At 37.7% G+C, this 27243-nt stretch overlaps 1 protein-coding gene across 1 annotated transcript; it reads right to left on the bottom strand.

Moving 5' to 3' along the window:
* Positions 1 to 6: 6 nt before the first annotated feature.
* Positions 7 to 24930, bottom strand: DENND6A (DENN/MADD domain containing 6A; the record flags this gene model as incomplete). Its single annotated transcript, XM_008949937.1, has 20 exons — positions 7 to 167; positions 4354 to 4481; positions 4976 to 5050; positions 6450 to 6552; positions 7138 to 7247; positions 7340 to 7393; positions 11087 to 11176; positions 11787 to 11851; positions 11945 to 12010; positions 13618 to 13712; positions 15843 to 15938; positions 16113 to 16235; positions 16579 to 16634; positions 17277 to 17339; positions 18492 to 18571; positions 19657 to 19762; positions 20078 to 20158; positions 21146 to 21258; positions 24755 to 24797; positions 24892 to 24930. Coding segments are annotated over 20 exons (1747 nt in total), but the record flags the coding sequence as incomplete, so codon positions are not given.
* Positions 24931 to 27243: the final 2313 nt, after the last annotated feature.

The raw sequence follows: 27243 nt of genomic DNA, 5'->3' as shown, positions 1-27243 counted from the left end.
CGGCACGCAGGGACGCGCGGCCCGCCGGGACGCGCAGGTCAGAGGGCATCGCCGCGGGCACCGGGGGTTTGTCCTCGGGCCACAGGAATTCACCCCAGGGCAGCTCGTCCTCCCGTTGTGCCGAGGCGCAGGCACGACGGCCGAGAGGCTCCTCGCCCGAAGGCCAGCTGAGATCGGGAGACAGAAGCGGGGTTCAGGGTAAAACAGACCTCCAGAAACACCCCGAATACAGCCTAGCAACAACAGAGACCGATCAAAAAAAAAAAAAAAAAAAGGCATCAGCGCGGTGTCGTAGGAAAACGGCTTAGCGCAGGAACTTTGTCCTCCACGGGCTCCTGTGAGCTGGACGCTTCACAGTGTCCCGGAGGCTGACGCGTCAAGGCAAAGCACACGGATCTTGGCACCGAACCAACGTACGGTTTCTTGGCCAAGAAGGAGGAGAGAGATACAAGGAAGTAATATGGGATGAAACTAGAACAAGCCAAAGAGTATTAGAAACATGTAATTTTCTGAGAGGTGTTTGATTTCACAACTGTCTGTAACAGCTTCTTTCACAGCTACCCTAAAAAAACTGTAGTATGGTGATAATTATATTTGGGGCAACAATGTACAATGAGCTGCATTTAATGCTTAAGGGACTGAGCTCCCTATCCAAAGGAAGCATTGGTTCAGTCAAAAGCCCTACAAATTTTCAAGTGAGTTCTAACCTCCCCGTGCAAGTTAGAAATTATGTCAGTACACAAGAGCTAGCATTTTTCAAACAGAAGCTATTTACTTACCTTCCATGAAAGAAAAACATCTTTAATGGTCTTGGTAAAAGAGACAGCAGGCTACTTAAGTGACAACTTACACTGTTCTTTCCATGCATTTTAAATTATGTTCTTCTAAACAAAAAAGTATGTTCTGAATTAAGATTGTGATTTATATATTTATAAAATTTAGGTTTCAAAGAAGTCATATTTAAACTTAAATCTAGTTAGTGCCTTAGATATTAATATGATCCTGATCAGCTATTACATTTCAGTGTCTGGGTATTAAAGAGTCTGGCTCTAGGCTTCAAATACTTAAGCTATTTTATATTCAAAGTACTTAGTATTTGCACTCTTTTATTGGCCAGGAAAGATAAGCTTCCCTGAACGCAGCTGAGGATAAGTGTACTACGAAACATTTAAAAGGACTCCTTTTGAAACAAGCGACTTTTAGACGCCCAGGCTGGCATATTCTTGCTATAGCTAGGTATTTAAGACACCTTTCATTATTTCAGTTGTTTGGATACAATCTAACAAACCTTTGCTTTATAAGTGATTGTTAATAATCGGAGCTTCAACATCAACATCAGTGACTGCTTTGTCTAATCACACATAATTATTACAACACACTTTTGATTCATTCTCCTCTATTCAGATCCTGGATGTCAACACTTTTAAGGACTAGCAGCACCCTTTACCATATTTAAATGCACTTCCAACTCTTGTTTTGCTTCTTGGCATTATTTTTACTTTTTTTTTTTCTTTTTAAAGACATGTGAGAGTCCCAAAGCTTAGGCATGTCCAGTTTACTCTCCTGTTACACTCATGGAGGCAATCTTAACTTCTTCTGATGACCCAGATGGCATACTTTAGCATTTCTTTACTGAACACCTGCTACTTCCTTTCTGTGACCCTAATCACTCAGGTATTCCCTCCTTCACCTAAGGGACTTTTCCCCATCAGTTGTTCCCAAACAATATCTTTGTGTACATGAAATTAAAAAATAATATATGTAAGTCATATGAAGACTGAGGCAGAAGTTATTAAAACTAGCAGGTTTCTGCACTGTCCTTCAGCCATCAAACCTCAGATAAATAAGGGTTAGTACAAGCTCTTTACCTGCATTTTAAACACACTGAGTTAAAAAAACAAAACAAAAGATAAAAACAGGAGTGGGAAAATTCCAGCTTACCAAGCTGACAACTACTTTTCTGCAGCTGATGCAACTCTGCAGCAATGCTATGAGTGGCTGAAGCATCCCTAGTGGAAATATGCATGCTCAGTGAAAAAAGACTGCAGGGGGACAGGACTGACCAAAAACCTGCAATGAGCAGAGACTGTTCCTGTTTTGCTGACTACATTTTGTCTAGACTTGGAGTTAAGGTCCTTTTGAATCACCAGTACTAAAAAGCATTACAAGTCACTGATGAAGACAGCAAACAACACAGTACAGCTTCTCTTTTTGCTTTTGAACAAGATTCTAATTCTGTTTAAGCATCTAGTTATTCAGAGATTTAAACTAATACCAACTCCATTGAAGAAACCTGAATTGAGCTTTGCATGCAGTCTGCTTTCCACTGCCATGTTTCTCAAGGGCCTTTCAGATGTGTACAGAAAAAAGGATGGAGATGGGATAAACTGCTTGGAAGCCAGTCCCAGCTATTTGCTTTCTTGAGGATCCTGCAGCTCTACCATATTACAGCCGCGATGTACAATCAAACTACAACACCATTGTATCACAACAGGTCTTTCTGGTCACCTGAGGGGTACAGCTTCATCAAGTCAGGCTAGGCAGCAGTCTCTACAAGCTGCTGAACAGCTCTGCTTACACAGGAGGGGAAAAACAACCAAACAAATCACACCCATCATCTAAGTCACATAACTTCCAAAGAATAAAATACAAATCAACCCCTTTTATTTTCTTTTACAAAAATACATATTTGCAGCTGTGATAGTTATCATAGTTGTTACCAGTTTACATGGTTCCAAGAAACTACACAGTACTCCAGGTTAAATACTTAAGATAATTTAGTATAAGAATGGCCACTTAGTAATTTCGGGGTTAGAAATGCAGGGTGTGCAAAAAAAAAAAAATTTGCAAGTTAGACATTAATGCTGAAGTGGTGTAGTTTAAGTAACATAATAGATACATCACACTTTTGGTCACAAGTAATTGTATACAAACCGTAACAGTATTAAAATACATTATTTTCATAAAAATATCATCATGACACTTGATATCTAAATAAGACATTTTTAGAAGGTTGGTATGAAACATCATACAAAAGCATACTTAGAGCAGGATTATGTTGTAAGTTTTTGAGAAGCACTTAACTGCAGAGGATTTTCTATAACTGTAATCCACTTGTCATATAAAAGCGTATGCTGCGGGTACACTACAGCAGTAAGTTTATTCTCCTTGAAACCGGATGAAGTACAGCGCTGCACGTGGAGCAGCTGAGTTCTGATGTACTCCTGAAACTTGTTTAAGATACATCAGTATCACATTCTCATCGGTTAATAAGCATGGGGAAATTACTCTTTATGCTTGTCTGCTATATGCACATACTGAGAATAATTTTCATGCTACAGTCTTTTCTTGCCAGCCAGTTTCACCTTTCTATAGGCTTTTTTCAGCTGAAGACAAACATCTTCCTGCAGCTCCCATTACCTCCTCCAACATCCCAGTAGTATAAGTTAATAAAAAACCAACCACGCCAGGAGCTGACTGATGTGATCTCTAGCTGAAACAGGAGGTATGTCAGCTAACTACTGAAATCACTGATTTTAAAATCTGTATCAGAACACCACTGTATTTGTTTCCTATGATGGATACTGCATACTTACTTTACACTAGTGGTCCACTTTAAATCCCAAAGGTCAGCAGTTTAAAACCACCAATTGGTATACAATTACTGTATATTTAAGGCATGTGAATAAGAGCACTCTAATTAACTGGTATTGAGTAGAAGAGACTTCTCTCCAGGAAATTTTTCCTCAGCTGCCTTCTGTTCTTTGAAGATGCTAAATTATTATGGTTTTGGAAAGATGTTAAAAAGGGGAAAGGAAGAAAGTTAAGAACCAATCTGATTTATTTCAGTTGTCCCTGAAACAGTTTTGAAATAAATGATTTACCGGTAAAACACTTCAACTATAATGTTATTCTGATCAAGTCACAAATGTCACCTGGACTCACCACTAGATGAAAACTAAAAGGAAATCAGATACTACATCAACAGTACAGTACAGGATGAGTATCCCTTACCCCTGAGACAACATGATTGGGTAGAGTAGCACCAGCTGGAAAACATTCTGCAGTGCCAGCACTGCAGTCCTATACTGTGGTATAGTTTCATATGCCCACAGCATTTTCTTTAAGAGCACTTATTTAAAATATTATTAGACACAGGAATTCCTTTAGTTGCATTGATATTTAAGTGGAAAAAACAGTGAGAATCGTGTAGTGGGCTATATGATTAGTACGGTCTGATTGTAGTGTTAATGTACTATTTAAAGCTGTGTTCTCAACTTTTTAAGTCACTGTCTTCTGTGAAACTACATTTGCCTTGTGTTTTCTGCACACAAAAAGCCCAGTAGAAATCACGTTGTGCCAGTTTTGAGCAAGATGTCCTGTAAGTCATCTGGAAGTGCTAGTATGATGTCATTGATGTGCGTCTCCAGCTTTTTCAGTGTGTCAGTTTTCACAGGAAGATGTTCTCTGTCAGCCTGCAACTGCAAAGGTAAAATAGATAATGATTTCTACAAAGAAACTGCAAGCTTATGAAAGACATGCCAAAGCAACATATTAGCACATCTGGAAAATGAATTCGTTTGCCAACTGAGTAAGCATTTAGACAATAGCAGGTTTCTTCAACAACAGAAGAGCATGAGCCAAGATTTGGACTTCCAGTTATCAAAAGAAAGTATGGGTTTCTTCTTTGTCAAGGACTCAGCCTTGCCCCCACTCAGATCAGCCACAAAGTTCAAATGAGTTTAAAAAAACCAAGATTAGTACAGTGCTTCCAACATAGCTGGACCATGTTGGAAAGCTAGCTAACTTTTCAGTCACAGCTGAAATGGTTTTGTTTTAAAAACCTGAATGACTGATTCTTTGAACTACCTAGGTCTTAAAGAATAATTTCATTTAAGTATCTAACCACAACTATGTAATATTTCTATCTAGCTAAGTCATGCAAATTTGAGCCATGTTCAAATCAGTTACTTACCAGTTTATTCTTTAACTTTAAGACAAGATCCACCGTTTCTACTTCAGTATGCTTCTGACTCCAGAAAACCAAGTTCTAAAAGAAGAAAAATTAAGCACTGAAGTGCGGAACCATATATAATTCTCAAAAGTAGGATTAACTTATACCTGCTATTTCAGAATGGGTCCTTTCCCTTATTCTCATGCTATTTACTAACCTCATTTTACTCATGTACTGTCTCTACTGTGAACTGCAAAAATCTGCTTTATTTGCATGCTTGCCTAGGACATAGCCTAACAGGAGGCAGGCACACACACACAGTACAAATTTAAAAAATAAAAATCATGCCAAACAGGCTTAGTTTCAAAAATAGCAGCTACAATGCAAAATAGCAGTGAATGTTTACCAAACCAGATTTACCAACACCAAGAAATACTAAAATAGTGCTCAGTGGCACTGCTTGTTTCTTGAGCATAAAAGGAGATCACATAGTTTGGGACTTGGAAAATATACTCATTAAGTTAATTTGCTCATGGCAGTTCTGTTCCCCTAGCCCTTTACTATTCACCTATAAGGACATTTGTTCATGTACAGAAAGATGTTAACAGTGGGATTAAAAAAAAAAAGCTAATAGGGAGCACAGTCAGTAATACATTTGTGACATATTTTCTTTGCAATAAGTCAAATATAGCTGGATAGATTCCAGGAGATGTAACTGACCTGGCTATTGCCCTGAAAATTATTTGGGCTACTGTATTTGAATAATCTGTTTGGGTTGCTACAAGTACTGTTTGGGAATTGACAAGGCAAGGGATAAAAATCAGTGTGGTGTTTTTTTTTTTTTTTTTTAACATAACCAACGTACTTTTTTTTTTTTTTTTTAAAGCTGTGGTGTAGATGGACTTTTCTGTTCTTCCTGTTACCTCCTTAGCTGCAAAATCTAGTCTCCTCTTGTGATACCTTTCTTCATCAGTTGTTCCAACTCAAATTATACTGATACCCACTTCAGCTTCTTAAGTAAAGCATGGATGTTACAACATTAAGAGGTAGCATTTTGTTACATATCAATAAACAGCTTTCACTTCCTCTCCATGCTACTCATGAGTTTAGACCTCGAAAGCTACAAACTGTATCACAACTAAAAATGTGTTGTGAAATGAAATGCCAAGGAAGGAAGCTGAACGAAGTAACATTATCAAGCAAGAGGAAAAGGAGGTGTATTCAATTTTAAAATACACAACAAACCAAAAAAGTCCTAAAGATCCATTTACAAACGACAGTTACCATAATAAAGTGAACTGCATTTCCTATCGTTCTCTTTCGCTGTATTAGTCCTAGCTTGTATTTCATTAACAAAAACATGTTTTGCTAGGTCAGACTTGGCAAAATAGTCAACATTTTTATGTTCAACCAATGAAAACAGCAGGAGTAAAACTGACTGTTGGGAGAATATATTACAAGATTATAAATCATCATAAGCACGCGTTTTTCTAACCTCATTACAGAGTGCTTCTAAATGCAGGGCCTCCAACTTCTGTGTCATTTCTTTATGTCGGCTCCTAAACCAACCATCGAAGTTTGGTGACTTCAAAAAATGCCTGGTAAAACACCAAAGCAAAATACATTTTAATTACAATTTTGATAACACTCCATTTTCTAAGTTATCAATTGTAAAGTAATTGTTTGAGGATGAAGAAGATACTAGGACCCTCTCTGTATTTACTTTGAAAAAACTGTTATATTCTCAAGTAGAGTATAACAGGTGCTTCTATTAACCAAGACAGACTGAGAAAACAATGCAAGGAAAAGGTGTCTGAAAGACAAAGATTGAATTTTGTTAGGAAAAAAGCAAGGCTTAGTTTGAAATACCCTCATTTTTATCTTTCTGTTTGATTGGAAGGAGGGATCAAGTTAGAACCAGAAATAAACCCCAAAATAATACTGATATACAGAGACCAGTAGTGTTCACAGCTTCTTATGAAAAACCATTAACCAGCTGCAGAGGAGCAGAGCTAAGCAAGTTAAGTATACTGCACACTATCCATTCCTGTTAAAGGATGTATTCTAAATGCAAATTTCATTCAAATAAATACTCATAATAAGTTTCCTCAGGAAAAGAGCATTCATATTACTGATTTATTTTCTTTTTTTTTTTTTTTTATTGTTCTGATGAAAGAAGTGACCTGTAAAGTCCTATCCAGTCTCCTTTTAAACCTGATGTGAGCTGTGGGCCTGCTTTTTCCAGTGTCTTCATGAAGTCATCTTGGCTAAACTGCCTCAGCTGTGGTGGACTCTATGGAAAGATAAAAACCCCCAACCATTAGCATACTGTAAATGTTTTCTCCAATCACCAATCTCCAGCTCACTTGAATTTTATCTCCTTACCTTCCATGGTGAGATGCATTTTTGCAAAGGCATTAGGCTTGCCACGTAACGTTCCTAGGGAAAGGAAAAAGAAAGGCTGTTTGCACAACCAGTACTACAGATACACAGTCCACTTTTATGTTTACTTACCACTTGCGACCACAGCATTTTCTCTTCTAAGTATTGGTACAGGGTGAGGTCATGCATATTTGCCACATGAAAGCAGAAGGTGCTAGATAAGCTCCACTTTTATTTCCCAACTACAGAACTTTACGTCAGTAAGACTGAAGAAGGATGTGAGGCACAGGAGAACAGGAAGCAAACATACATGGAATATATATATCCTGAACTCCAGCCAAATGTAAATAATGTGCCTTTTTTGACAGTCCACAGGCACCTTTATATCATGGGTGATTCCAAACAGTAATCCTACTTTGCATTGAGTATTTGGAAATAATTTTAAGGATCACTCATACAAAAGTTAAATACAGAACTAACCTGCAAGCCACCGTATCAGCTGTGGGCGTCTCTGCAGTAGCAATGTTTGGCAAAGTCATGGCTAGAGCCCCAATGTGCTATCTAGTGAGTGAGTGGGGGAGACATTTCTTAGCAAGGCCACTGCTGCAGCTTCAGGTCTGATGCCAGGAGGCAGCTGTGCCTTGCCAGCTCATACAAGCACATGAATAGAAGCTGCTATACATTTTCAAAGTGTTTGTAAGCAAATAGCTATACATTCTGATCTCTCTAAGCCTACATTACGGGGCTAATTTTTGATTGTTCCTAGCCAGTCAGCAAAGTTTGTTGGAATCCTTTAAGTTCACAGGTTTTATTTTTTCTTTGAATATATTTTACCTAAGGCCAGGAAAGAAGCAGATTCTGTAGCCTCTGCTACATCTTGTTGGCTATTAACATTTCCTGACAGGCAGAGACAGCGATAAAGCTGAGTTTCATAATAATCCTTTTGCCAGTTCAAATGCTCTGAATATAAGTATAAACATTGCTTTTTTCTCAAAAGCCTCTCATAACTTTTGTTTATGCTTGACATAGGTGCAAGATTTTAAAATACTGCAGTAATCTGACAAAATAGATGCTTTGAGGACATAGAACAACTGCCCAAGGAAGTCTGATAGCTGAAAACGGTCTACTGCAGATAATCCAGTGGTAAAAAAATTCCAAAATCAACAAACAAAAAAACACCCAAACCAAACTCCAAATAATCTACCTTTGGAGACAGACATTGTTCTTTGAAAGTCAGATAGAACATCGGTAAAAATGGAATTGCAAAGTTACCTACATCTGCGAAGAATTAAGAGAAGCAAACTGGTTGCCTAGAGGATTAGTGATGAGATGCTCTGTCTGGACAAGGCAGATCAAAGAACATAGATGTGCTAGATACAGTTTCTCATGCCAAGCATAACAGCAGTGAGTGCACAAATATGACTGGAAAAGGGAAGAATTCTCTAAACTTTAATCATTTGCATGGAAAAGCACTACCACTGAAAGACAGAATAGCTACTTAAGGGGAAAAAAAAAAGTCAGTCTCATCTACCACTCTAATTTGTTCATCTTTCACATATTAATAGGGAGATTACCTTGTAGTATCCCCTCGGCTACCATAGCAAATAGCAATTTGCTACAAGACCATACATTTATAGAGCTCTTCTCATTATAAAGGGCTTTCCAACTCTGGCTTTCCCATGTTGACATTTCTCAAGGTCAATGGAACCACCTTTACACTTTAAAAAAAGAATAAATCAACAGTTGATGGACCGCCTGTGTTCTAGTTTGTGCGCATGGACTCTTGTCCTGTCACTGGACACCACTGAAAGCAGCCTGGATCCATCTTCTTTATATCTTCCTTTCAGATTTATATACCTTGATAAGATCGCCCCTTGAACCTTCTCTTCCCTAGGCTACCCAGTCCCGGCTCTCTCTGCCTTTCCTCACATGAGAGATGCCCCAGGCCCTCTATCATTTTAGTGGCCCTTCACTGGACTGTTCTCCACTACCCTGATCTCTTTGGTACTGGGGAGCCCAGGACTGGACATGCTCCAGAAGTGGTCTCACCAGTGCTGAGTGGAGGGGAAGGATCACCTCCCTCACCCTGCCAGCAGCACCCCTCTAAAGGCAGCCCAGGATACCTTTGGCCTTCTCTGCTTTAAGGGCACGCTCCTGGCTGATGCAAGTTCATGTCTATTAGGACTGCCAGCTCCTTCTCCATAAAGCTGCCTTCCAGCCTGGCAGCCCCACCCCCATACCTACTGCTAGATAGATTTATTCCTCCCTAAGTGCAGGACTTTGCACTTCTCTTTGCTGAACAATGTGACGTTCATAGAATCATTAACGTTGATGATCTTAGAGGTTTTTTCCAAGTCCCACCATCATCCAACACTACCAAGACCATGAAAACCATGGCCCCAAGTGCCACATCTATGCGCCAGGGAGGGTTACTTCCCCCCCTCCCTGGGCAGCCTGTTGCAACGCCTCACTACTATGTCAGTAAAGAAATTCTTCCTAATATCCCATCAAAACCCCCCCTGGTGCAACTTGAGCCCATTTCCTCTCTTCCTATTGCTAGTAACCTAAGAGAAGAGCCCAACACTCCCCTCACTACAGCCTCCTTTTAGGTAGTTGTAGAGAGTGATAAGATCTCCCCTCAGCCTCCTCTTCTCCAGACTAAACACTCCCAGTTCGCTTAGTCTCTCCTCATAAGACACGTTCTCCAGACCCTTCACCAGCTTTCTTGCCCTTTTCTGGACTCACTCTGGCACCTCAATGTCCTTCTTATACCCCAAACTGAACACAGTACTCAAGCTGTGGCCTCACCAGTGCAAAGTACAGGAGCACAATCACTTTGCTACTCCTGCTGGCCATGTTATTTTTGATACGAGCCAGGACGCTTCTGGCCTTCTTGGCCACCTGGGCACACTGCTTGCTCGTGTTCTGCCAGCTGTCCACCAGCACCTCCAGATCCTTTTCTGCCTGGAAGCTTTCCAGCCACTCACCCCCAAGCCTGTAGCATTGCCTGGGGTTGTTGTGAGCAAAGTGCAGGACCTGGTACTTGGACTTGTTGAACCTCATGCAACTGATCTCAGCCCATCGATTCAGCCTGTCCACATCCTCCTGCAGAGCCTCCTGACCCTAGAGCAGATCGACACCCCCACTCAATTTGGTGTCATCTGCAAACTTACTGTGGGTGCACTCGATCCCCTCATCCAGATCATTAATAAAGATATTGAACAAGAGTGGCCCCAAACCTGAGCTCTGGGGAACACCACTTGTGACCAGTTGCCAACTGGATTTAACTCCATTCACCACAACTCTCTGGTGTCGGCCATCCAGACAGTTTTTAACCCAGCAAACAGTCCACGTGTCTATGCTGTGAGCCACCAGCCTCTCTAGCTGAATGCCATGGGAGATGGTGTTAAAGGCCTTACTGAAGTCCAGGCAGACAACATCCACAGCCTGTCACAAGACAGTTCCTGTCAACCCATTTCTCCAGCCTGTCAAGGTCACTTTGAACAGCAGTATCACCCTCTTGTCTGTCACCCACTCCTCCCAGCTTCAAAGCACCATCAAGCTTGCCGAGGCTACACACTGGCCCATCAGCCAGATCACTAATGAAGATGCTGAACAGGACTGGACTGAGTGTACGCTTCTAGGTATTGGACACTTACTGGACTCAGGCTAACGTCAAAAAAGGTACTCTGTGTTACATATGTAAAAAGCTACTCCATGTTATCTCCGTAAAAAACTCTAAGTACTCACTAATGGAATAATGAAACTTTCTGTCAATTCCAAAAAATACCGACGAAGAATCACACTCTGTGCTTCTGTAGGACGTTTCTGTTGGACACCCTTAAAAACAGAAATAAAATATCACAATAAGTCTATTACTCCAAAACATGCGAGTACTTGTGGTGGGTTTTAAGAATATTTATTCCAGCATTTCTGTATTCATTTGCTACAAACGTACATATAACACCCCTATCCTGAACCATGAAAGGAAGGAGACCGCATCCAATCCTTTTGCACAGATTTTCATCCCTTTAGTTGCTAATTTTTTCATTTTCATGTAGAATAAAAATTTCTATAAACAAATGTGCAAATCAGTTAAAAGTTTGGAAGCTCTGATTTTTACGCACCTCACGCACGAGATTTCCAGACGAAAGATTAGAGGGGAATGGCAGAGGGTGGAAAACCCAAAACAAATAAACTGATCGATCACTTCAATTCTTTAAATTATTAAGCTAACTTCTTGAGTGCTACCATTCATGTTATAGAAACTCCTAAAAAGGCAGAAGCCCATATTCTACAATGAGGGTGTGTATCCACCCAGTTACGAATTGGGGCAAAGGAATTAGAACCCTATTTCATTTCTGTTAGCTAGAAAAAGCTCAGCCTTAAATGCAAACCCTGTAAAACAGTACACAAAACAGTTTCCATATGAAGAGACTTGCAGTATTACCTTTTGTAACTGTTTAACAATTTCTTCATCTTTGTTCAAGTATGGCTTGTAAGAGGTATAAACACCTGAAGAAAAAAGCAACATACAGCCAAATGAAAAATGAGGTATGCTTTTTAAAATTAAAATACTGGTAATCTCACTTTGAAGCAACTCCTTACCAGGTTTGGAGTCCAAAGTTTTTAGGTTCTTCAGTTTTTTCACTTTCACCTGCTTTGGAACTTCACCTGCCAAAACATTTAAAGTCACCATACTTGACATATCCATCTCTATTACTAGATACTACAGTTCATACGCTATACATTGCACTGATTTTTAGAAACAGACACTTGCATTTAAAATACTATCTAATATTTTAAAAAGCTTCAGAAACACTGAAAAGCAGCAAAATATATATCCAAAAGCATCCAGTAAACATATGAACAGCAGCATACAGGCCTTTCACTTTATAGAAGAGTTACCTGCTGAAAAAAACAACCAACCAACTAACCCACAAACAACAAGAGAAGAGAGATGGACAACCTTTCTGAATCAAAGTAGCCAACCAAAAATACTGACTACATAGTAGTGAATGACTGTTTAATTAATTTCAAATTTTTTTCTATCTTCCCTTTGAACAGTAGGCATGGATTAAGTGTTGTAAGAAAAATCATTTAAGTCTCCTTTTTCATAGGCCAAACAAAGTGGTTTTATTTTTAAAATATATCCGGCTCCAGACAGAAGACCCTAAACCCTGTTAATAGTCTTACAGCCTCAGCAGAATTACATTTCGTTGGATGCTCAACTTCAGAGAAGATAATAAATTGCTATTGAAACTGCAGAGTGGGGAGGAAAAGAGGAAAAAAAAAAAAAAAAAAACCAACAACAAAATCACAGGCCCTCTGTCCCTAAAGATATAATGCTTGAATTTCTAAGGGCAGGTGAAACATACACATCTCTAGAACTCCATGACTAAGCATTTCACATAGCCACATGAAAACGTTAGAATTTTATACTTGAAACTGTACATCAAATTTGACAGCAACCTGTGTATAAGACTTTGCAGAGGTTTAATACTTTAACTAAGATTTTATTTTCTAAATGCTAACTACACAGCAGCTAGCTAACTCCTCCCCGAGCCCTCCCAAACCCCCACAGCTATTCTCAAGCATGGACAATCATGTAAAGCAAAACCTTGCCTAATTATACTGAACACAGCCCTTAACTAATTTGATGCATTCAAAAATTGAATGTAACTTATTCTACAAAAATGGATTTCATGGTGTATTACCCTAACTGGACATTTATGCATTCCCACTGTCAGAACAGAATAGTGAACCTGTCACAGCCGACAGCTACATTCAGGAATTTCATCTGGTAATTAAGAGTACTGCAGCTTTTTATTACAGGCTAGCAACTGACATGTTATCCAGAGATTACGTTAAAATTCTACTTAATTAAGTAAAGAAATCCTACAACTTGAACAATACCTAATTACTGGAATATTGCAGATTAGAAATATTTTATCAAAAGACTGCCAACAACTTTTTATATTGTAACATTGAAACTCAGCTTTCACATGGGTATTACTTTCTGTGCACTTACTGTGACTGATTTATTACATTCTGCTCATCTTAAAATTAGCATCAGTAATAGGTTTATTTTAATACATTATTGGTCAAGATACAAACCCAGGATTATGTGGAAGATAAAACATTATTACTAATGAATATCACCATCTTTTGCATTTAATATATTAGATTTGTTAATATAAGACAGTGTACGCAAGAACATTATTTCACTTGACATCAATGCACATTGCTGCACAGGATTGTAGAAGATAATTGTACTTTACCTGGAAGCTTAATATCTCCAATTCGAATGATGTGAGGCCAATGCTGAAGTGTTTTAGCAAAAAAAGGATTCGTGACACCTAGAATGACAGATGGTCTAAAAAAATAAGAAATGTTTAAAATAAGACACTAAAAGCATATCTTAATGAATACAAAAGGTCAACTCTAGTTCTTAACTTGAAATTATTTTCCTTTTGTATTTAAGAGTTACACTTTAAGTTGAACATAAGAGCACAGTATGTTTATAAAAGTTTTTAAGTCTTAGAATCTAGGAAGATAGGTATCTGAAGTTGAAACAGTAGTGGAGAATAAAACCGATATCTGCTTAGATTTTTGACTAAATTCTGCCCATCTGCAATGATAAGAATAGGGAACTTTTTAAAAAAGTTAAATGAGTAGATACCTGACCCATATTTGAAAGAAATTACTGCTTTTTAAGGTTTGATTATAACACACTCAGTACTTGAATGTGCATGTTAATGTGACTGCTGTTTGCAGGTGACTTCTCAGGAGAGCTACTGCTCAAATAACTTGATTAAGAGACACTTAATAGCCTATTTCCTTTCCAACACTTTAGCATTCTTTGCCATAAAGCAGTTATCAAGTGATGAAGTACAGCCGTATTAATAGCACTGTGCCCAAGCTCACAACCTGTCATATTCTCCTGTCTGAACTGTGTTTACAATCTGACTGGGAGGATGCATATGGGCACCGAGAGAACAAGAAGCAGTAACAACACAGGCCTGCAGAATTTGGGATCTATAGCACCAATAGGCTGAAATAATATTTTTCAGTAGTGGATGGCTGCCATCCACTTTACAGCCAAACATTAACGAAGGGAAGTGTGTAACTGCAAGCCTCATTGGAACTGCCATATTAAAAATGGGTTATCATCATTTCTTCAGATTGGTTTTAAAAAGCCCAAATTTTAACACTTTCTGTACACCATCCTCATGTCTCCTGTTTTACAAGGCAAGGTGGGATGAAAACCAGCACATAATTGTCTTTCAACTTTTTTAGGGACATATCAAATCTAACCTAACTATTAAAACTTATGCCTATTTTGTGGGAACCCAAAAGGAAGTTTCAGAGAACTGGTTTAAACAGTTTGTGCACAAACTGACATTCTACTAGCTGGAGGGGGTTAAATTTAAGCAAGGCTTTCATTTACACACACACAAAAATAGTAATCCTCCAGGTCAAGGTGAACTGGCAGCAAATCATGAGGAATCTTGTTTCACTGCTACTGCTGATACAGCAGCAAGACTTGGTAAGCTACCTGGTTACTTTTAGAAGTCTTCATCAATTTCAAATACTAAGACACATGCTGAACAACCTTTCTATTTTGCTACAGAGAAGCAGATACAACTTTCAGACAGGGGCTACTGTAGCTTAATCAAATACTTCCTGGAATTTTTTTTATAAACTGCATAACCATTCCCATGGAATACAATCTGTAATATAGTGCATATATTCGCATGTTTTTCCATTGCTCTATCTCTGACAATACTTTCGTTGAGAGGAAACAAAAAATACAGTAAAAACCACAAATAAACAAAAAACCCCAAAACAACAACCACTGTCTGTTCAACATTAGAAAAAAAAAAAATGTTTAAAAAAGATCAGTCAATCTAACACACGCGCTCCATTCTCAACTCAGGCTGCACTTAAATAACATACAAGAAGAAATACTGGAGGTGTATGCTACCAAAATAAAGAGGATTTAAAAAAAAAGGGGGGAGGGGCAGGAGGGAAGGTGGAACTGTGTCCTTAAAGCACTTTCAAACAAAATTGGTTTTGTACGAATAGCTGTTAAAAAAAGAATCTTAATTTCTGAATTACTTACAACATTTTTCTAACAAATTCATTAAAGATGTATTTACTTTTCCAATTATTGTCTCAACTAGGACACCAATTGGATTAACTTAAAAAAACAGCTGTATGGGTGTTGAATTCCAGAAGTCATTTTGTTCAGCAATGGCTTAATAATAAAAACAATTACAGAACGATTCCTAACGAAGCTCAAATGAAGTTTAATTATGACACTGTTTCATAACTTCTTTTTTCCTAACTGAAGTGAAAACTTAAAACAGCTAATTACAGCACTCTGTAAGATAAATCTAATAAATTATAGAAATTCAGAATCTTTTAAGCAGTATCTTAAAACAAATTTATGGTTACAAGTGGCTTGGAGCAACACCTTCACAACAAAGTTAGATTTACTTACGGGGCTTGTGTGCGAGTTGTATATTCTTTAAATTCACTGTCATGTATGGTAAAGTATGGCCTGAAATCACTGCAGTACTTCAGTGGTGAAATACAGCTGCAAGGTAGAAAGAAGATAAGCCTTTTTTAACGCATGCAGTGCAAAATTTCAAGAAAGACACAAGCAAATCTAAAATTTGATATGCTTTGTTATAGTCAGGTCAAATCAAGTTGCACTTGGCTGCAATCTAGAAGGACTCAATCATTAGTTAGGAAGCCCAATTGCATTTACCTGACAAGTGCCAACACGGTTTCTGAAGATTCTGATGGTGATGGTGCCATCACAACAAGTGGTTCTCCTAGCAGTACTAGTTCCCAAAGCATCTGAATGTGAAAGAACACTGGACAGAAACACCTGAGAACAGATTAAGGTCTTTTAATAGACTTAACATAACCAGAAGGAACACGTATTTGATTAAGAACGGGATACAAAGGAAGCCTACAGTAATATTTAACAGTAATTTGAGAAATATAAAATGTTCCTGTAAAACAGAACAATTAATGAACTTGCTTATTTATTGCAGTTGCAGCTTGCATTTTGTCTGACTTGGTTCTTGGACAGATTTACAGAAAATGAACATTAAAAGAAATACTGATAAATGTTGGCTTCCAAGCTATGAGATACATGTTACAGAAGCATAATGAATCTTTGACCTGTGGAAATTCCCAACTAGGAATAAATAATTAAAAACTCCTACCTGAAAAGATCTACTTCATGAACAGTTGGTAAAGCCATAGAGATCTGTGCATCTGCCTAAAAGACATCACAATGCCTGTTTTTCAGTCATCAGAACACCTATGTATTAAGTGAAATAGTTTCCCTTAAATGCTTACACAGTAGATGATATATATCCTAATTACTTAACGCTACTATACTACTGCAGTATGTACTACGTTGTCTCCACAAGTAACTACTTCTGTGTGCCAAAAGTAAGATTTCCCCCCACCACACATACCACTTACAGGTATGTGACTTTCAGTCCAGGAAAGATAAAAATACTGAAGCTGTTTTAGTCATGCAGCATACAAAGACACAAATTTGTTTTTTATCCATCTTCTATGGCTAAAGATTTTTAATTCCATTTTCATCCTCAAAAAAAACTAGTTCAGTATGGTTTCACCCATTAAAAGGTTGTTCAAGTTGAGTAATTTTGTCAGCCAACTATCCTCTTCCAGGAGCTGGACACCCCTGTTCTACAGCACTTGAGGTAACTGGATTAGAATAACTTTTCTATAAAAAAATCCAACTCTAGACTCTTCCACTCCAAGTTTCAAAGACTGGATTTCATTATTATTAAAGTATATGAGGATTTGCTACCAATTGACAGTAAAAGAAAGAAGGCAGACACTTAGCTTTGTCTTGAGGTTACATACAACACAAGCATCTAATCTCTACCTGGTGCATATTCTGCACTATTGGTGTTGTTCCAGGCTTGTCACGGTATGTTGGAATCCGCAACTTTGAAAGAAAATGAAAGATTTTTTTCCTTTTGTACAGAATTCAGCAGAGACTTAAAATGCTGACTTACAGACAAGATCTAACATTTACAGAGGACATACTACAGTATGATACTTATTTACTCTACAGAACATCCAAGTAACAATGATGACATAGCTGAAGACTATAGAGCAGTGCTACACCAATCAATATAGCAATACTGTGTCATACTGCATTACAAATTGAGTATTAGAATAGGAAAATATTTGTTAAAAAAGATAACATTAATCACAACAACCACAATAATTTCAATATAAATACATTTAAATGTTGGTGAGAACCATCTGAATTAAGGTTATGGGGTTTTAGGGTGGTACAGAATTACTTTTAGAAAAAAATCCTCTCCTAAAACATCAGACATGCTGGTAGGTATGAGGCAAAATCCAAATAGACCAACACAAATATATTTTTCTGACCTCACAGTCTGCATCTGTAAGTCTTGAGTACTGCAAGTTTACTCATACTGGAAGCTGGTGTGCACAAATGGATCTAATTCATACACAACAATTAAAACTGGCTACCCAAGCAGTGTAAAACAAAAACCCATGGAAACTGTCACTGCAGATGGTAATTAGGGCTTTACTTAGTTTAGGAATGCAATTTTAACTCTCATGGGTGAGAATTACTGGTAAGCACAGGCAATATCCAAATAAGATATATCTGACATTCATCATTATCATCCAGCATCCAGAACACTGCTTTATTAAAGTTGTGCTCTCAGAACAAACTCATCTCTTGTCGAACTTCATGAACAAGAATGATTTTCATCAATATATTTAACTTGCTTGACTGGAACTTAATTCTCAGTATTTTGAAGTGTTACTTAATGTTTGATTTGAGAAAGATAATTAACATTAGAGTCTCAGAAAGATAATATAGACATTGCACTTTTTAATAGCTACAAAAATTACATGTCAATCTATGCACCATAAAAGATCCTCCCCCCCGATCAAGGAACCTAATCAAGATCTCCCAGACCTTCACTCCAAGTGGAGTATACATCTATTTCTGTTCTGAAGTATGACACTGAAAACGAGGCAGAATACAGTAAGTACGTATAGACTAAGTGGAGGGAAAACATCCACAGAGAACAATAAGTGCAGGAGAATTTACCTTCATTATAACTCCCATAATAGGCAAATGCAGTATTTTCCCTGGAATTGGTGGTGGCCAGCGATCAACATCGCTACAAACTTGAAGGAGAAAAAAGTATTATTAATAACTAGTTCATATATGCTATAACCCGTGATACTGTAGTCACCTTTGTGAACAATGCAATTTTAAATTAGTGATGAAAGCCCAGAAAAGTTCTACTTATCTCTTGGCCTTATTCAGCCTATTTGACATTCTTAATGTATATTTTGTTAGAACTAGAAAGTTTTCATTTCAAGAAAACAGTATCCTCTTATAATCATTTTTTTTGTAGCAACTAGACTGGCAATTAAAATGCTATATGAGAAACCATGGAAGTACATAATGAACTTTGAAAAGAACACACATTTATGTACATTGACTACTGTCAAACACACACAAGTACTTACGTTCTATCTTGGCTATAAAGTTTTTCAGCATTTTATTGTAAAAAATTATGTATATAATTATTAATTCTAGTAGTTTCTGCAGACCTTCTTTTGTTAAAATACAACCTATCAAAAAAGCCTGTTTAGCTACAGGTGACTAAAAACACAACTCCTTCATCAAGAACAGTTTCCACGAATTGCTGCTCAGTGAAAGCACAAAGACACGAACGCTGTGTAGGGCAGACACAGTACACAGAACGTAGCACTTCTTGGAAAAGAGCAGATAACTCCCATCTGGCCTCTGGCTCTTCACATTCTACAGTAAGGCTGAGGCACCTGTTACCAGTGCTGTTCTGTTGCTTTTTCCCTTCAGTAGAAAAAAATATCACACTCCTCCCTCCACCCCCAAAGATGACATTTGTACAGCTGTTTAACAGAAGCTGACACAATGCCCAAAAGGACTCCGTATGTGAAGAGTGCAAATGAAGGACTGTCATCAGCTACTTGTGCTGAACAGCTGGTCCTGAAACACACAACAAAACTCTATATGTTTCCTATGGGGGAGCTTTAACTCTCCCACACAGGATCCAAAAAGAGATAAGCTCTGTTCAATGATCTAGAAATCACACCAGTCCCCTAAGTTTCAACCCTCTACCCTGAAACAAATGCAAACTAGAATGTGAGAACGTTGTTTGTTACTCCTCTAAAAGAAGTGACATTCTAAGAGCTCTTCCAGAACAACATAATAGTACCACTACCTGCTTCCAGGAAAGCTTCACTTCTTTCAAAATATTCTGGTGCTATTTGTTTAAGCATGGTGCGAAAGAGGTGGACATAAGGTAGCTTGCTGATGAGGACCAATGACTGGAATGAAGAGTAACAAAAATATTAATTTTTGGTTAACCTTTTCCTTCAGTTCTATTGCAGTCCTGCTGGTTATCCACAGAGAATGTCAAGTGTGATTTTTCTCACAAATGCAAGCCAACTACACATATTACTGAAGGCAACTGTACACAACTCCTGAAAGTTCCCACCTTTCTACTTTAAACACACAAAAAAAATCTGTTCTGCATGTGCAGCTGGAGCACAGCCTCCACTGAGGTCACTTCCCACTCCTCTGAGGTCACTGAAAAATAACACATTTCTAAATTAACATTTTGCTAAAAGGACTCAAATTACCTTCTGGAAATAGCCTCTTTTTAACGATTTGTCTCGAACTTGTCTGAAATACACATAGCCGTAGTAATACGCTGGATCTTTCTGCAAAAGAAAAGAAAGAATTCAGGACAACAGCCTGACACTGTCCTTCTTTCTGAAGCATTCAATATGCCTTTTTAAAGCTTATTTCCCTTTTCTACAAGCTCCTAAATTCATTAAATATAATAATCTAGAAGGATTGCTGTTTATTTGCTTTTTTTTTTTAATAAGTACTTCAAAGAAAAAACATCGTTGTGTGGAAACAGCTGTGCTTTCTGTTCTACTATTTTTCCATCTACACTCTCCTGATACACCACAAAAGCAAAAATAGAATTAGTTTCCTAAAGAATAAATTTTGCAAAGTAGAATAAAAATGATTTTACCAGTTGAAAAACCTTAAAGCCCTGACTTGAAAAGACAAATGTAGTCTTCCAATCTATTAGTTTTATAAAAGATTCTTGGGATATTAAGGAAGCATGGTCTCACATTTCAAAGATAAAACATCAGCTTCATCCTTTCTACAAACAGGAATTCAAGTATTTGCCACATATACCCATCTAAATTGAGTTTGAGAATCAGACTCCCACTAGCACAGTTAAAGGCCTCAATATTCCATGAGGACATGCTGAGAACAACCTTTTGGCTGCTACCTCTTTTAGGTAACTGCTCCTTCTTCAAAAAAATGAAGGGTGGAAACAGAGAGAGACATCTCAACTTTATGTATTCATTTATTAAGTTTTAAAGCAAATTTTTTAAAAAATTAATGTTTTTTATGATTTCATCTACATGTTACTTGTCAGCAGCAAAACAGGTCTGGTCTTCAGTTTAATTCCTCACAGTCCAAACCACATACTAATAAAGCTTAAAGAATAGTTAACAGAACTAATTATTAATTATTATCATAATGACATGCTACAAAAAAACATGTGCTGAGCTTTGTCTTTCAGTACACCCAGTTCAGCCATTTTATTTTTCAACCTTTAAATTTAAGCATGAAGACCCATAAATTAACATTACCCAAAATAAATTAATTTTTTTCTTATTTGCAACCTTTAAGTAAACTGGTAGATCTCTATCCAGTTGGTCCAGAAAACAACACAGTGAGACTTTCCTTCCATGAGAACGTCGAAATCTAAAACAAAACTGTGTGTCACCAAGACAGCCTACATAGGGGGAAGAGAAAAAGAAAAAACAGTATTGTGAGTTTCAGCTTTAACATGAAGACTTCTTTACAGCCAAAGAGGTGTATTAGTTCTGGTTTATCTTGCACTGCTATTTTGCCCTGCAATTGCAACCATCTATATTTTTGTAAGCAATTTGGCATCTTTGGCAACAACAAATATCCTACCTTCAACAAGAAAAGAAAGGTCACTTGACCTCACAGTGAGTTTATTAGACCATCATGTCCTTAAAGAGCTCTATGAATGGCTGTCTGTCTACTGTTACTACACATTTTATGCGTCTGCCTGCATAATTCTGATCATCTTGACCACATGCTATTTCTTTGTTGAATGTCTGCACTTTGTGTGTTTTTTTTTTGTTTTGTTTTGTTTTTTTCTCCTTTTTGTAGGTTGGTTTGTTTGTTTTTACACCAAACAATTCCTACCTAAGTCTTAATAGAAGACCACATTACGAGGATCTGTTACAAAACAATGTGCAGGCCTAGGACTCGGTATTTTTGGAAGTTGCAAAACTAACCACAAAAAACCCAGCGAAATTGAGTACTACTTCCCAGTAATACTCCCAAGGAGTGAAGCTTCCCTTCATTTCCATTAAAACTAATTTCTGAAAGAAAACTGTAAAAGTATATTGACCATCTGCAGTCTGAAAATAAATTTAGGCTAAATTTATATTGGATATCAAAGAAACTTCCTCCAGGCGGAACATGACAAGTGTAGTATGAGAACCTGCATCACTGATACTCTCATGGCTGTGTTTGTGCCATGGCAAGTATTGTCTCCTGATAGAAGAGAAGAAGCTCCAAAAACCCTTTAGTTCTAGTAGAAGCTATATAAGCTGAACAGAATACACTATTCATGGGAATAGCATATGAGGGACTGCTAAGATCTCAAGAGAACATAGTTAGGTTACTCAACCTAGCATACCTGTTAAAAAGTCTATTTTGGCATAAAGTACTGTTAACATGCACATAGTCAATTGAAAGACAACCTTCTGGGCACTGACAACCTGTGGTAAGCAGACTACCTTCACTGTAACAATGTCAGCATTCACATAAGTGGCTACAAAAACTAATTTACTATTAAACTTATAGCTACTGCTACAGCAGTAAGTTTCTAGCCAGCAAAGGACACTTGCTTCTCCATATTGAAGCTAACTTCTTCATTATCTTTGCTCGTACAGCTTTTGGACATAATTCACAAAGGCTTCCAGGAAAAAAATCATGAAGTCACTTCTCATCATCGGAACTCTTTGCATCTGTCCTGTCTTACATCAGCCAGTGCTTACTGAACAAAAAGGAAGGCAGAACTCCATTCACCAGATAACTATTCTTCAGACTTAAAAGCTCAATTTCATCATCATCATCTTTCGGTCACATACATAATGCTCCAGCAAACACAGACAGACCAAACCCTGTCAGATTCGCTGGCTGTGCAGCTGCAGTGTGAAATAATACTGGCATGTTCATAGTGTTCAGGTCTCAGTCTTAGAACTCTCCCAAGTTGCAGCAGGAAACCCACAATACACCAAGACAGAACCAAACGGAGCAGAAGATTGTATGATGGGATAACTATACAATTCAAATAGGTAACTAGCAAGTGCTTAGTAATATGGATCCAATCACAAGAAAAAATACAGCACATGCCAATAACAGCATTAAATATTTTGTCCAGCTTTTCATAGACAGTTCCCTTCATCCAAAGCAAAACCAAAAAGCTATTATAAAAAGCTATACATGGAAGAACTAAAAGTAAATTACCCTTAAGCATGAATATGTTGAACTATCATTCAGAATATGAGGGCTTCTTTCACAAGCACTGCTAGTATGTAGAATTTGAAAAGATTGGTCAATGTCTAGTCTGTCTTCAACTGTCCATGCAGAGACGTCAAGAGCATTATTTTAAAGATAACTCTACTAGGAAATTTAGCTTAAAAATTCAGAAAGTGTTATGATCTAGTACCTGATTAAACCTATTTTCCCCCCTAAATTCATAGTCAGTGTAAGCCCTAGAAATGGTACCTATTTGTGGCTGTAAAAGGAAAAAAAAAAATTATTTTATCTATTGAGCCATAAAAACCTAGGGACGACTGACCTCCAATTTAGATGCAAGCTAATAAATTCCTTTACTGCTATACTACACAAAGCTTTTCTTTTGATACTACAGCCTACACCAACAAAAAAAAAAAAAAAACAGCACAATGGATAGCCTACACTCCCAGCTAACTTCGCCAACACAGGTTTTACACAGCTAATCCCTCTACATTATTTGAAACTTCAGCCTACTAAGAATGATAAAGAATTTAGGAGTTCCTAACAGCAACACTATAAAAAGCAAAAATGTTGGATTTCCTGTTGAAAGTAAACTCTCCTTGCATAAAGCTCTTGTGGTTAAAATAACTTAACTACCACTTTTCTTATTTGAAAAAGAAAACAAAAATTTTTAGATTCAGCCTTTGTTCCTAACGCATCATTTTTTACATATGGACAGATTTATAACCATTAACAACAACAGAAACCAGAAGACATAGTTAGCTCATCTTCTCCTTCAACAATAGAAAGAAGCTTCCTCTATTTACACACAGGATATCAAGAACAGAGGGAATATCCTAACTTTAATTACATTAATACAAAAGGGAAAATTAGCCAAGACATTTTGTAGTATTGTGTATGAGTGAGCTCTCAGACATCTGCATCACCTGTACCAGAGTTGTATGCTGCAGAGCAACCAAAAGTACAGAGCAAGAGCAGCTGCAAGGACAAGACTGTTACTACAGGTTTTGACTTTTGTAATGGAAGAAATGTGAAAGGAAGTGTCTATAGTTCTGCCATATCTTTTTTGCAGGTGGTCCTAGTCATCAGCCACTTGCCTCCAATTTCTCTTTGGTAGCAGAACAGTAGAAATTTAGATTAGGTAAGAATTTAGCAAGCAAGACCACACACAAGCAACAAAATCATCTAGAGCAGAGGGCCTAGGCTTTGCCTTCAAAACCATTCTTTCTGAATGCTTTTTGAATTTAAAAGTCTGTTTCACTGTTATGAATTTAGAAAATACGCATTTACTTCTTTATGAGACATGGGTTCCATATCCTTCCATCTGCTTTATTAAACCCTTCAGTTTCTGTGCCTACACTCCTCTCTGCAACAACAGTATTATTACTTTGTTTAAAAGCAAAATTAAGATGTTAATTCTTTACTTGCAAAGTTTTCTGAAATGTCTGTCATGTGTGTCACCTGGAGGCTCTTACACATTCACATTCCTGATATTTCATCTACACCAAATAAAGAATTCTCAGACCTTACTGCAATACAGAAAATTACATTCATATTTAACCTTATTTGCAACTTTTCCGTACTCTAATATTAAGGTATATTAATATAACTATGTAATCCAAAACCATGAATACATACTGTCAAATTCTATCAGTTTTACCATAGCTTAGTTCAACAACAGAGGACTACAGAGTGAAGGAAGGACTTACCTGAATTAGAATCTGGAAAAGACAAATAGCAAATATTGGTTTTCTAAAGGGTAGGGAAAAGAAAAGAGGGCTGTTATATTTTCAGCAATTACTGAACAAAAACTAAATAATATACTTACACAGCAACCACAACTTACCTCTTTATCTGTGAGTTTTGAATGTGGAGGATATATTACCTACAGGAAAAAAACCATTATTTTATTTGAAAATAAACTGCATATATAAGCAGTAAGCTTCTATTAAATATTTTTATGAAACAATCCTCAAATACCTGCCTAGCCTTAAGCTATTTTCAACAATAAGCTATTATGTCCCTGATGTTATTTTTCACATGCCTTTAAGGTAACTTGATCACTCATCTTTATAAGGTATTTTGAGTACCTGAAATTTTTGGTGTAATGTCTCAACGGACAGCACAGTTACACCTTTTAGACTTAACTTGTACATATGAAATGCTGTAGATGACCCCATAGAAAGCGAACAACACATTATTGCCCAAAATCTGTTGCCATAGATAGTTATGTGGAAGTAACCAAAATTTTATCACAAAATACCCTCTATATTAATACCAACACTAGGAAGATGAACATTGGCTCCAAATCAGAGTTGGGAATTATGAAAGTTCAAGTGATAAACTCAAAAAGCCATGGTTTTTGTGTTGACAGGGAAAAAAAAAAGTACATTTATTTACTGTTTTCATAATGCAGAAATAAAAAGTGATGCAACACAATGTAGACTACAGAAGCACCATCATTTTTTTAAAAACAGATGTACAAAGACAGTGATTATGCAAGTAAGTGAGGGAAGAGCATACAGGAAAGAGGACAAACCTCAGATTCTTAAATTTCAGCCAAATAGTTCCTCAAAAAAGCCCAAATCCCAAACTATTGAAAAGAGTGGCTTACCTTGTAAGCAAAAAAAATTCAACATAAATTCAGAGATTATGTTTCAAAGGTCTCAAGACTTCCATATATGGAAACTTCACTAAGAATGTAAGTTTTCAGCAGAACATAAGCAAGAACACTTACTTAGTTCTTACGTTAGTTCTGTGGTAATATGGGAACTCCAGACTAAGTAAGTGTTCTTGTGTTGTATTTGCTTTACCTTACTGAAGCTTGTTCAACAAAATGTAAGCAAAAACAACCACTGATATCACAATGCTATCCTTCTTTAAGAAAATAATAAATACATCCAGTGCCTGGTCCCTAAGCAGGCTTTCTGGCCCTCACCATAGTCTCCAATTCATTTCTTTTTCCCTCAGCCTTCTATCCGATGATGTCCAGCCATACAACATACGAAGCAACTGAAGCTACAAGCAGACACATGACTGACCACCTGAATGCTTCATCCAGTAAACCCACGATGACTGTTTCTTAATCTCTTAACATTTTCCTATGCTATCTTATGCTAACCAATACACTCAAAGGTAACTCTTTCAGCAGCTGAAAGATGCTGAAGTGATCTGCATCTACCCAGATGACTGGAGTACAGACCAGTCTTGAATTCATGCTCTCTTTCCTCACTAGCTGGTGTATCTTTCCAGAATTCAAATTGAAACTAGAAGTTAATTATTCTTCCTCCTGCAATATAACTGAAAAAAAATCCAGCCTTAGTTATGTATACATTTTAAGTTTCATTTTATGCATCCATTAAACTAAAATTAAAGGAACCGTTAACGGAGTTGTTTGCAAACAGGACAGACTCTGTGCTTCCCTCAGCCACGGAGCACATTATCTGCTTCACTCCGGGATCATAAAGAAATGCTTGCCTTTGTTGCTTCACAACACCTTAGAACATCAAACAACTCTAAGTTAGGTAATTAGCACAGTGTGCTGGGGTTTTATTTGCATTTCTCTTGCAGCCAGCAAGGCATATCACCTAAGTAGTTTATATAGTGTAATAGCTGGCTTGGTTGAATTTTAGGGCAGTCTACCACACACTTATGCTAGCACACTAAAAAAAGAAAGAAAAAGACCTCTTCTTCCCGCACACCTTTTGCTGCGGTCATATGGTGAGCATGGTGAAGCAGGATGTAGAACTGATCCAAATGGTTATTCTTCTTTCCAGCCTACTTTCCAGCCCAGTCAGTTCCCTAGCGCAACCCCACACAGAATTTCACAGACGTTTGTTGTACAGAAGGGCCGAGAGCAGCAGGGAGTGAAAACCAGTGTCCCCAACGCACCGTCCCAGTTTGACATTCGTGTAATAGTGCAAGGAAAACCCTTCAAACACAGCATTTATTTGCACATCTCAAGGACCAGGAGAAAACTATTATGGAGACTACTTGCATTCACATTATTATCGCACTCTCTTAAAACCTTTAACACCCAGACGTCCCGGAAATTAGCGCTGCCCGCATACAATGCAAGCCGAACGTTAAGCAGTGCAAGGCTTGGCGGGAGGTGAAATCCGCTCCCGCAGCACACGGACGGGAACCGGCACCGCCAGAACACCCCCGAAAACCTCCGGACTCGCCTCACGCCCGGTGC

Source organism: Merops nubicus, unplaced genomic scaffold (genome assembly GCF_000691845.1).
Source record: "Merops nubicus isolate BGI_N331 unplaced genomic scaffold, ASM69184v1 scaffold16121, whole genome shotgun sequence".
Classification (NCBI taxonomy): Eukaryota; Metazoa; Chordata; class Aves; order Coraciiformes; family Meropidae; genus Merops; species Merops nubicus.
The sequence above is the reverse complement of the archived record's forward strand: the minus strand, read 5'-3'. Positions and strand labels throughout refer to the sequence as shown.